At 32.3% G+C, this 12775-nt stretch overlaps 1 protein-coding gene across 1 annotated transcript; it reads left to right on the top strand.

Annotated features, from left to right (window-relative positions):
• Positions 1-6063: 6063 nt before the first annotated feature.
• Positions 6064-9047, top strand: LOC131168933 (probable myosin-binding protein 4). The gene is made up of 2 exons (XM_058152111.1): positions 6064-7279; positions 7378-9047. The coding sequence occupies exons 1-2, from the start codon at positions 6064-6066 to the stop codon at positions 8892-8894; spliced, it is 2733 nt and encodes a 910-aa protein (XP_058008094.1). The 3' UTR covers positions 8895-9047.
• The last annotated feature ends 3728 nt before the right edge of the window (positions 9048-12775 follow it).

The following is a 12775-nucleotide window of genomic DNA, read 5'->3' on the forward strand; positions in this document are numbered from 1 at the left end:
GAGCAGTTGCCTATCGGTTGGAGTTACCACCCAACCTTTCTCATGTTCATCCTGTATTTCACATCTCCATGCTCAGGAAATATATACCTGATCCTTCTCATGTGTTACAACCAGATGTAGTAGAGCTGAAAGAAGACTTGACATTTGAGGAGCAACCTGTAGCCATAGTGGACTACTAAGTGAGGCAGCTAAGATCAAAACAGATCCCTATGGTTAAGGTTTTGTGGAGGAGCCAGTCAGTGGAAGAGTGCACCTGGGAGTCAGAGCGGGACATGCATAGCAAGTACCCTTATCTATTCAATGTGTAATTCTGTACTTTATTCTGCCTTGTGTAAAATTCGAGAACGAATTTTCTGTAAGGGGGGAAGAATGTAACACCCCTAATTTTTAAATTTATTATTTTGTGAGAAAATATTAATATTTTATTTTATTTAAATTTTAGAAAATTATTTGAATTTTAGAAATCGAGTTCGATTTTCGAAATTATAAAACTTTTATGATTTTTAAAAATTAATTTAAAGACCACGTGGCAAAACTAAACATATATTTGGACTCTACGAATTTTTCTGAGTTTTCTAGAATTTTTGGGCCTCGTTTTCGGTCCCAAGACAGAGTAAAAATTCAAAAGTTTGTATCTTGAATGGAACCGACCGAATCAAACCAGATCGGATCGGACTGGCCTATTTCTTCCTTTTCTTTCTTCCCCGCGCGCGTCCCGTCCCTCTTCCTCTCTCTCCCGTTTTCTCTCTCCTCCCTCCTCCCCACACCGCCACCACCGCTGACCTCCCAGCCCACGGCGCCTCCAAGAAACCATCCCCTCACCGGCCATCGCACTGAATACGGGAAAGTGCTCGCGAAGACACACGACGCACTGCGCGCTGCTTCTTTTTCCCGGGCAAAATCTGGCCGATCCGGCCACTGTTTGGGTCAGGTCTTATGTCAAACACCATCTACACCTCGAGAGCTTTCCATAGACACTAAGAATACCAAAATCCATCGAGCAGTTTGTCCAATTTTTGTTCGAAAAGTTTTAGCAAATTTCGAATTTTTGGCTAGTTTTCTAGCAAACCGTGAACCCCACGAGAAAACCCAGAGTACCAAAGCGCTCCACTTGTCGAGAGTTTCGCGGCAATATAAATTTCAAAATTTTTCAACGCCGTTTTTTGGTGGGTTCCACGAAACTTCGTAGTGTTTTTTCGAGTACTAAATGAGCTTAGAAAATTTCATAAAAATTATGTACTAACCCCAGTGTTGTGGGCTTCATGCTGGTACCTTCAATTCATGGAAATTCGATGGTTGCCCAGGTCTGTGAATTTCCGGCCAGACAGACCGGCTACTGAAAAAGTCTTGGAACTGGATCGATATTTTAGCTACCCCACCATTTTCAGATGTCCCGAGCGCGTCCCCGGAGTTAGAATCAGCATAGGTAAACCCGAATCTTGCTTTTTCGTAATTTTCTAGTGCTTGAATTGGATTAAAAATTTATAAAATATTCGTGGTAGCTCAGAAAATTATAATTCCTTTTGCATTAGCTTAGTAATGATGCTAAGGACCGCGGGGCAAAGTTTTAGAATTTTTAGAACTCATTTGGGTAGTTTTTGCAAAAGGGTTAAATTATGAGGACTAAACTATAATTTTACATATTGTGATTGATGACTGTTTAGATGGGCTCAGGAGGGGATGTGTGATGTGATTGAGTTATGGGTGTATAATTTGTGGATATAGAAGTGCGTTTTAAGCCCTTTTGCAGGTTGGGTAGGTCCTAGGTATAGGGAAGACTCTGCCGGATTTTCGGCACGACTTAGGACATCTTTGGTCTTTTTCTTAGCTTGTATTGAGTCAAATATACTAAATAATTGTAATAAAAATTATCAGGTGAGTTGGGACAGCCTTTCTCCTCTACCCAACCGCCACAGTGACTGCAGTTAAATCTGTGAGTAAAATATTAATTTTAATTATAATTTTGATATTATTATATGTTCAAGCGTGCCCTTGCATCACCTATATGTATGTATCTATGTAGTTAAACTCTAGGCACATTTTATGTTGCATTCAAGTTGTGCTATATTAAGCTTTGAAAATTATGATTTGTTATAAATGTGATTTGAGAAAAAAAAATTGTGAAACGCGATTATGAGATTTTTGAATGATGACTTGTTCATAAATTTTTTATATTATGCATTTTATGCTTTATTGTCACCACTGAGTATTTATATACTCAGCGATAGCTTTAACTTGCTGTCGCAGATAGAAAAAAGGACATAGCAGCAGAGCGAGCTGCTATAGTTAGAGAGGAGCACAATTGAAGAATTTTTGTACGGGTATTTGTCTATACCCTGATAGTTTAGTTTGATGTAAATATGATAGTATGCATATGTATCTCTGTAATTTGAGTAGTTGTACAGACAAAATTGTAATAATATTATTTTTGAGATTTTGCATCTGTAAATTAACTTATGATTGTAAATTAATGATTTAAAATGCAATGTGCATGAGTTATAAAATGTTTTGAAATATTAATTCTTGATTTGAAATTTGGATTTGAATTGAAGTGTTGCTATTGCTGTTGATTTAAAGTTTGGTGGTTGCAAATGGAGTTGTGATTGAGAAATATATTGGGAGTGTTTCTATTTTTAGGTTTTGAAGAACTGTTTTCTCAAAATACAGATGGCACTCTGCCGAAATTTTTGTAAAAATTGCGGAGATTTTAAATATCAAAAAATTTGATTTATGTTTGGACTCTAAATGAAGGTTTTTAATATTTGGAAAAAAAAAAAATTTACCCACCAATTCCAAAATGAACGAAAATTTTTTTAAAATCCCTTATAGTATATTTAATGGGTTACCGATAGGTGAAGTACAGTAATTCATTAGGTGTACTACGAGAACATGTTTCATCTTAAGAGGAGTAGGGTGTGACATTATGAGTATGTGGAGGGTGAGCTGAGCTCCCCAATTGATTATATACTGTGTTTACAGGTCTAGAAAGTCAAAAACTCCCCATTAAATGGCCCATGTTATGGTCGGACTCTGTCCAGTTGAGTTCTTGAAATTGGGCTCAAATGGGCCTTAGAGTTGGGTTGAGAAATAGTTAGACTTACTACGGGCCTCATGGGCTTTAGGCTGGCCTAGGTCCTAGTGCCGGTCCGGCCCATAAGTTGGGTCATGACACAGAGCTATTTGAATAAATTTTAACAATTGTCTTTGAACTTATATAGTTATAACATTATAATCCTTTAACTTTAAAATGTAACATAACACCCCCTAAATTTTCAAATTTTACATAGTAAAATCTCTCTGACTTTCAATTACTGATTTTTCAATTAGAAATTGATGTGAATAACTCCCGCATAACGCTTAGTTAACATTTCTCTCTCTTCTTTTATACAAAGTGTAAAATTATTCTCTTTACGCATGAAAAATTATTCTGTCTACACATAGAAAAAGAATTTAATTTACACATGGCTTGAGAGAGAAAAGAGAAATACCAACTAAATTTCATGCTGGAACTATTCAGGTCAGCGTTTAACTGAAAAATTGATAATTGGATGTTAGAGGGATTTTACTGTGTAAAATATGAAAATTGATGTAGTTTTATGTTACATTTTTAAATCAAGGGACTGTAATATTACAACTAAATAAGTTCAAGGACAGTTTTCAAAATTTATCCGATCTATTTTGATGGTGTAAACTGGAGTGCACCTCTGCTTATTCTGAAGCATTTCCTTTATTTGGTAACCAAACAAATACAAATACGGTTAATTTCCATTTTCAACGGTCACTTCATTTCTAAGTCAAGGATGTACTCGTAATTTCCATCATATTTTTCCTTCCTTTTTTTTTTCTCATATTCTTCTTTCCTGCAATAATTCTTAATAATTTTCATCATTAATTTATCAGCAACAACCTGCAATTATCATCACCATCTTCTTCTTTAAATTCATCGTCATTCATCAAACGGGTACACTTCTTTCCCACCTCTCTTTTTTTTTTTGTTCCCTTGCACATTATTGAAATCCATGTGTTGTGTCCCTTTTATGTGAATCTTTATTGTGATGGCAATGTACATTGCACTTGATACTTACTCTTTTGCCTTTAGTCCATATTCATGGTTTTAGCCATTATTAATTTATCGATATTTGTGGTTTTTAACCCGGAAAAACTGCGATCTTGAATGTCATGCCTCTGTTTCTATTTATCTCCCAATTAGTGCAATTCACAATTAAATAGGGTTTTTTTTTTTTTCTGGACCACATAGCTTGCAATTTTAAAACTGAATCTGGGTTTGCTTTCTCTAAATTTAATTGTTTTGATTGTGCATTCAATTTATTGTTTTGTTGTTGTTAGTTGCTTCTAGCTTTATATTGTGCAGTTTGGTTGGATTATAGCTTTCTGGTCTTAATTAGAACTGTTATTGCTAGTTGTTGTTTGTTAGTTTATTAGATTATTACAATTTGGTTGGGTGCCTTTTTGTTTGGTTCGTATTTAGAGCTTGGCTTTTCTCAGTTTGTGGGGTTTAAGTAGAGGTGGCCATGGTCCGGTTTTGAATAGGAATCGAACTAGAACCGGTTCGGTTAAAACCAGACCAAAATCATAATCGACTTTGAACTGGACCGAAACCGTCCTTCTGCGGTTTAGTTCAGGTTCATATTTTTTAAGAACCATGAACCGGTGGTTCCGAACCGTATTGAACTGATGATTTCAAACCGGATTAAACCGGCGATTTAAATATAAAAAATTCAATAAATATATTACCTCACTCATAATTTATTTATATATATCATTAATTCTCTATACAATTATTCTCTGCACTTTCTTCAATTCTTAATATTTTTTCAATTTTTCTCAAATTCTCTAAATAATTATTTTCTACACTCATTTTAATTTTCAATACTCTCTCAATTTTCCTACTTTATTATTTTATATACTTACTGAAATTTTCAATACTATCTCAATGACTTTGTTATTACTTTAAATTCTCAATAAAATTTCCAATACCCTCTATTTTAATTTTTTTTTCTCTTTTATACTTTTTAATCATCAATTATTATATAATTTTTTAAAAAAGGCAAGTAATAGAACTAAAAATTTTTATTCCTCTAAATCCTAAAGGGTTATTTAGGCAAAATTAAGTTTATACACTTTTTGCTAATTTCTTTAAAAAAAATTAATTTCATCTCTAGTTTTTTAATCAGGTTCAAGTCTTTATTTATTAAATTTTTCTTAAAGATAAATTATTTTCTTTTTTTTTCTTATTTTATTTTGATTAAAAGATTTCTAAGAAAAATTAAAATATTTTTATAAATATAACTTAAATTTTGGATCAATAAAATTTTTCTCTAATTTTTTTTTATCTAAGCTACCCTTAAACCATCCCTAAACCACTTTCAAACCGTCCTCCAAACTGTCTTGAAACGTTCTTTTTCGAACCGCTCTTCAAACCGTTTTAAACCAGAGTTCAAACCGAAATCGGTGGTTCAGAAATCGTCTTTCAAATCGTACCCTGACGGTTTGGTTCAAGTTCATGATTTCATTGAACCTAAACCGACGGTTCCTCAACCGTAGCCAACCCTAGGTTTAAGCATTTGACTCAAACTTAGCTTATTTACGAGGACATCATTCTACTTATGATCTTAAGCAGTTTATAGTTTTTATTTTGATTTTAGTTAAGGAAGAAGGGGAAAAAGCGAAGAAAAGAGTTTGCTTACTGAATTTACCATGATATTCTTTATTGGCTTTGTTTTAAATCATTTATGGGTGAAGTCTCCACCATTTACAGAGTTTGTGATTTCTTCTTTTCTTCTTCATCTTTTTCTCTTTTTTTTTTATAAAAAAATATTTTTTAAAAGAATTACTGTAGATTTATTTATAATTGGCTGTTCCAATATTGATTGATCTTTTTCTTGTATCAGGGGGTGGTTGTTGCTTACTCAATTGAATTCAAGATGGGAACCTCAAATTTACACTTGGATGATTGGCATATGTATTTTGTTGACCAAATAAAACTTTACTATATTCACCCAGCTCAGAATCTCTTGCAATTCTAAAATGATTCTGGCGGGAATGGCTGAAAATGGTACTTCATTTGTTAAAGTACGGAAGAACTTGCAGGGTTTTATGACTCTTCTAAAATTTGCAGCTTGTGAATTGCTTCTGAATTTTTTGCTGCTTCTTGATGCTGTATTCTCATATCTGCTGACGAAATTTGCACGCCACTGCAAGCTGCAAATACCTTGCATTTTGTGTTCCAGGCTGGATCATTTTTTGGGCAATGAAAAACCAGGCTTTTATCGCAATCTACTGTGCAGCAACCATAGATCAGAAATATCATCCTTGTTTTCATGCCGTATGCATGGCAAGCTCGCAGATGGCCGTGGCATGTGTGAGGAATGTCTCTTGTCATTTGCCATGAAAACCAAATCAAACCCAGAAATGCACAGGCTACTGGTGGGTAAATTTGGGTACGATCTTAGCACTTATGGTTGCCAAAGTTCATTGCCGAACAGGGAAATTGTTTCTGGTTCTGTGGGTGTGCGGTTGTGCTCATGTTGCAATAAGCCTTGGAGATCAAGACCAAATGTTGACAAACTAATTCTGCTAAAATCACTGAGGAGTGAGAAGACAATGCCTACTATTCCTTTGTCACGGTGTTTGACTCACCACGAGGGCTTAAAGAAAATGAGGGAGATATTTTCTGGGTTAGCAACACCCTGCAATCTTAGGAAAACTGTTTTTGATCCCTTGTCTCATGTAGGATGCATGAAGCTAAAATTGGCTTCTGATTCTGAGTCAGAATTCCCTTTCTATTCTGATGATGAGGGTAGTAATATTGTTCCTGAAATAAAAGAGCCTAAGGAAGAATCTAAATTTCAGCATGCTAGAGAAATTTTACCTAAAACACTGACAAATTGTGTGGCCCCAGATAAGCTGATGTATAATTCCTATAAACCACAGATGCAGCCTGATGTCAGAGAGCCCCAGGATGTGAAATGTTTTCAGTCTGATTCTGACATAGCTCGTGGTCTTGGTGAGCTTAACTGGCAGCAAGCTGATCAGAAAACCTATCCTTCTATACCTGAGCTTATTTCACTTGATGATTTTCCTCCTTTGTCCAATGGGATGGAAGCCTCTGCAGCAGTGTCAACAGAGAAGTGTGAGCTCAAGTTTCCTCTATCAGAAAATTCGAATCCTTCTGCACTATCTGAGCTCATGTCCCTTGTTGATTCTCCCTCATCATTCAATGTTGTTGAAGGTCCTTTTGAAGCACTACAATGGAAGTGTGAGTCTCCATCTCTTTCTCTAAATGCCTGTTTTCTGTGCATGCGTGGACATCTATTTGATATTTAACTTATATCTCCAATGTGGAATTGTTTCTAGCAGCAGTTGGCACTGGAACAGACAACATTAGAAATATTTCCATAAACAAGCATGGGGAAATTTTGAAGTCAGTAGCTGCAACAGCAGGAAGAAATGTTAAAAATGATCAGGTTGTTAATGAAGTGCCTTACATAAATCCAACTTACATGAATCAGGGTAATGTGTGGAAGTTCATAGTAAGCAGTAAGGAAGAAGAAGCATCTGGTTTTGTGGAAAAAGAACCCACTCTGAAAGAACCTGAAAGAGTTAATGAAGACAAAAGGTTGTTGCCAATAGAAAATACTTCTGCTCAAGGGCTTGGTTTATCTTCAGACAAGACAATCCCCAGCACTCAGGTTCATGATGATGAATTGCAGATAAATGAAGCTTCTAGCTCCGATGTAGTTCAGATGCTTCAGGACACAGTCCCAATAGAGAGAACTGAATCTTCTGGTCTTGAATCTCTTGATGCAACATCTGTCAGTAAGATTGAAGGTGAAAATATTGTTGATCGATTAAAGCGACAAGTTGAGTATGATAGAAGGTGCATAAATGCTTTGTATAAGGAATTAGATGAAGAAAGAAATGCTGCTGCAATTGCAGCAAATCAGGCAATGGACATGATCACAAGGTTGCAGGAAGAAAAGGCATCACTCCATATGGAGGCCTTGCATTACTTGAGAATGATGGAAGAGCAAGCAGAGTATGACGTAGAAGCACTAGAAAAGGCTAATAATCTCTTGGCTGAAAAGGAGAAAGACATTCAAGATTTGGAAGCAGATTTAGAGTTTTTCAGGTTAAATTTCCCAGATGAGCCAGTGGAGACCATAGCAGAGGGAACCTGTGGAATGAAGGGGGAAAATCCAAATTCAGAAAATACTAGCATAAGCTTTGCAAAATATGATGTCAATATTCCTCCTAGCTCAATCTTTATGGAGGTGTCAAATGACCAGGAAAATTCTATTGATGTCAGGTCTTTGTGGTCAGAATTTGAAGATGAGAAGTTATTCCTTTCAAAATGTTTGAAAGATTTGGGGAGGAAATTTTGTCAATTCTCTCAGCAGCAGGCTTTGACGTACATTTCTGGTGGTCACTCTGAAGAAACAGTAGAGAGAGGAGTTAACAAGGGAGAGTCTCTTGAAAAGCAGGAGACTCAAATAAATGGTGAGACGAAAGAGAATAGTTCATCACTGCAAAAGGATATAGCTGTGTCTAATGGAAGCCTTCCTGCCCATGAAAAGTGCAATGCTAAAAATGATGAAGATCAAATTGCTGGGAATGAAAGAAATCATCCTGTTTCCAGTGGACAAAAATTCTCCAAGCAGTGGAAAAAAATTGATTTTTTCACTCTTGAAAATGAAATCTCAGACCTAAATGAAAGGCTGGAAGCACTTGAGAGTGATCGGAACTTCCTTGAGCATACTTTTAACTCTCTTCAAACTGGAAAAGAGGGACTGAATTATGTCAAAGAAATAGCTCAGGAGCTACAAGAATTGCGAAAAACTATGACATGGAACAGGCGCCAATTTATTCCTTGAGAATACATCCGTTATTCTGAGGTTAGCTTATTGACTATGAAAATTAATTGGTCTGACATCTGCACTTGCAGAAATCAAACATTTCATATGTGCATTTCGCTGTTTTAATGTCCTGTCATTTCTACTTGAACATAATTCCACAGAACAGCCAGTCTCGGGGTGAAAAGCGAATTTGTGTGAGTGTGAGAAAGAGCTAGCTTTCTTTTCTTAATATCTTTTGTCCACTTAGCCTCATTAGTCTTCAAGGAAGTCAGCTCAAGATCCTTAGGAAGATCAAGTTAACTGATAAGAAAAGCTATCAATAATAACACCATTATTTGGTATGGAAATTGAACTGCAAGTCCTTTAAAATTATATATATTCTGCAGAACACTCACACACATCATGCATCCTTCTAGCAATCTACAATATTGAAATTGTCACTTGTCTTGATCAGCATGACAGAAAAGGGTGCTAAAGTAATGGTTTCCACATCATTAATATGGTTTTTGGTGAATAGCTTTTGTTGATTGTTGTGTACTGTGCTAAAGCAATGGTTCCTGAGTCATGAATCTTAATAGCTTCCAGGTTAAACAGTGCTAACGCCTGAATTTGTGGGATGTGATTTAAGTAGGGTTGGTAATTGTAAAAGAGAATGGTGAATATGGCTGGAAAACAATCTTGAGGAACTTCTTTTATATCCTGGATTAGTAATTTTTTTTCCTTTTCCTTTTTGTAATTGAGCTATAGTGAGTTCTTAGCTTTTTAGCCTATATTATTGTAGCACATTCGTTAATACCAGTTGAAAGCCCACAACGAATAAAATTTAGGGAGTGTTTGGTTTTTTTTCTTTTTATCGAAGGCTGACATACTGATTTAATAAAGGGACATAACTCTTAATAAAATCATGATAATTTTACTAAGCACGATAATTTTTATAAGTCCACATGCACACCCATCTATAATCCAGAGATTTTGAAAGATCAACCTACTGACAATGGATCTGTTCTAAATTTTTCGCTACGGACACACGCATACATCACCTCTCCGCAATTTCCCCTTTTTTTTTTATCGAAAATAGATGTACACATACATGTTCAGAAAATGGACACACTAGGTGAAATGACACGCTCCTTTAATATAAAATCATGTCAATTTTATCAAGGTGCGTTAACTTTTATAAGTCTATACATAAAATATTTACATTTAAATCGTTAAATAAATTTATTTTGTTAACTTATCAAAATTGTAACTGATAAATGATAGAAATTTAAACAATTATATTTTGTATTAGATTTATTTTTGAATTTTTTTTCTGAATTTTTTTATTTATGCTATATGATCATTTTAAAAATTATTAATTATAAAATTTTTATATTTTTTAAATTAATTTTTTATATTAATAAATTATTTAAATTACAAGAACTAACAGATAAAAATAAAAAAAATATTATAGTATATATTAACCAGTATAAATGTTATTTTTATATGATAATATATATATATATTAAAAGTAATTATATTTTAAATTTTTATATATTATTATATAATAAATTAATAATTATATTTATTTTAATAATAAAAAATATCATATATATATATACTATTATTAAATAAAATATAATTTTAATAAAATATATTAATGACAATTAGTTTTAAACAATACCTATCGCATTAACAGCTAAATAAAGTACGCGAAGCATATTGTTTCCATTTCTTTAGATTTCATATATATTCAGATACAGAGCTTTTCTTTAGATTTCATGTGGATTCACATAACAAGGAGAGAGAAAATTTAAAAAATAAAAATAAAAATAAAAAACCAAAAGGAGACAGCCTGTCCCTGTCCCTGTCCCTGTCCCACTTTACAAGGAGGGGCAAAAAAAATTCATTTATGTGGAAAGGCATCTCTTTTTTTTTTTTTTAAATAATAATTGAAAGGCATTTATTTCCATCTGACAACCTGCCAGAAATAATTAAATAAAGGATCTGGCAATGTCATCAATTAACTTTTTTTTTTTAATTTAAGCTTTATTTATTTTGTAAAAATATTTTTCATATTTTTAATATATTTTTTAAAATTAATCAGTGTAAATTATTTTTATTATCAAAGAAAAGAGTAAATTATTTTTAAAAAAGTAATATTATAATTAAATAATAAAAAATATTTTCATAAAAATTTTTATATAATATTCAAAAAAATTATTTATTTTCTACAAAAGAAATAGAATTTTAATAGTCATTTATTTTTTAAACAATGCATAAACTAAATTTATATTAATCAATTTAAACTCTTTTTTATTAAAAGAAACTTTAATAACAACGATTACTTTCTTGTACAAAAGTTATTTTTTATATTTATACTTATTTTTATTATTATTATTAAGTTTATATATATATATATATATATATATATATATATATATATATATATATATATTATTCCCATTGCATAACATATTAAAAATTTTAAAATATGAATTTATAAAAAATTACGATTCAAAATTAAAATTTTATTTATTAAACATATTTATATTTAAAAAATAATATTTATTTATACACTTTCGTACATTCAGTTAATCATTAATTTGAAAATCAAAATCATACGTTGGACATTTGGAAATTAATTGGTTCATTTATCCCTATATCGGTTCGATTTCTATAATTTTTTTGTCAATAATTTAATTTTTCATTTTGTCTTTCACACTCTAAATACTGACACTCACTTAACCATGAAAATTAAGACAGATTTTTGTTCATAAATTTAAAACAATCAATGAAAATACATAAGAGGTTAAGCTATATGTTTTTTTTTCTTTAATTATAAAAAAAAAAATTGTATTATTTTGACTTATTGACACTTTTGGTTGCAAGAAAATTGAAAAGGCCCTTAATTAAATAATTATTATTAATAGCTTTAATTTATTAGTATCTGATTTGTCTCAAGGAAGGACTATAAGGTCTTAATTCAAATCTCAATTGAAAATTAATTATATCAAAATAATTTAATAATTATTTAAAATTTATCTATAATGACAAAAATTAATTACAGGGTTTGTTGAGACTTCTTTATATTTTGGATCATTATCCCAATTTCTATTGTTCAATTAACAAAAAAGGTTTTGTTGAGACTTGTTTATATTTTCTGATCAGAACTTTTATATTCTATAACCAAGTGGCGAAATGCAACAGATCAGACAACGCTTAGTCTAAAAATTGTAACCCAATAAGAGCTGATAACGTGCTAATGTTGATCTTTGCAAAGGATTATTATAAAGAATCACTTCTGTAGATAGGTGAATGATGATATCCATTACCATAAATTCAGTTAAATAAAGACAAAAGTCAATAGTACGGTTGTATATTATCAAGATTTGATATTAAAAAAAAAAAAAAAAGGCCACAAATTCAGGATTGGCTATGGGAAAACAACTACGATAGTTAATTAAAGATGTAAGCAGAGACTACCCTGATAAAAGTAAGCTTCCATGGGGGACCGGAGGTTAAAATTAAATTGTTCCGACTCTCAGATGCATGAATCTTTATACATGGTGACTAGCTAAATGCTTATGCAAAAACACATGGATGTATTAAAATACTTTTCAGTGAGTATTTATCCATTTATATAAACTGAGGCATATATTTTTTTAAGACACAATAATCCTAAAGTCATTTATAAATTATAAGTTTCAACCTCTCTATTTATATTAATGTTACATTCACCTGTCTTGAATTTAAAAAATATATATAATCACATCTATATATTTAATTTCACACGTCATATTTATCATTTTTATTTTTTATCAGATGTTTTATCAGTAATTATTATTGTATCTCATCAAATGGAAAATTAAGACGTATCTAATCTTGAATAGGGACGCCTCACACCTATCATCGGTCTA

The sequence above is a fragment of the Hevea brasiliensis genome, chromosome 9, assembly GCF_030052815.1.
Source record: "Hevea brasiliensis isolate MT/VB/25A 57/8 chromosome 9, ASM3005281v1, whole genome shotgun sequence".
NCBI classification, from domain to species: domain Eukaryota; kingdom Viridiplantae; phylum Streptophyta; class Magnoliopsida; order Malpighiales; family Euphorbiaceae; genus Hevea; species Hevea brasiliensis.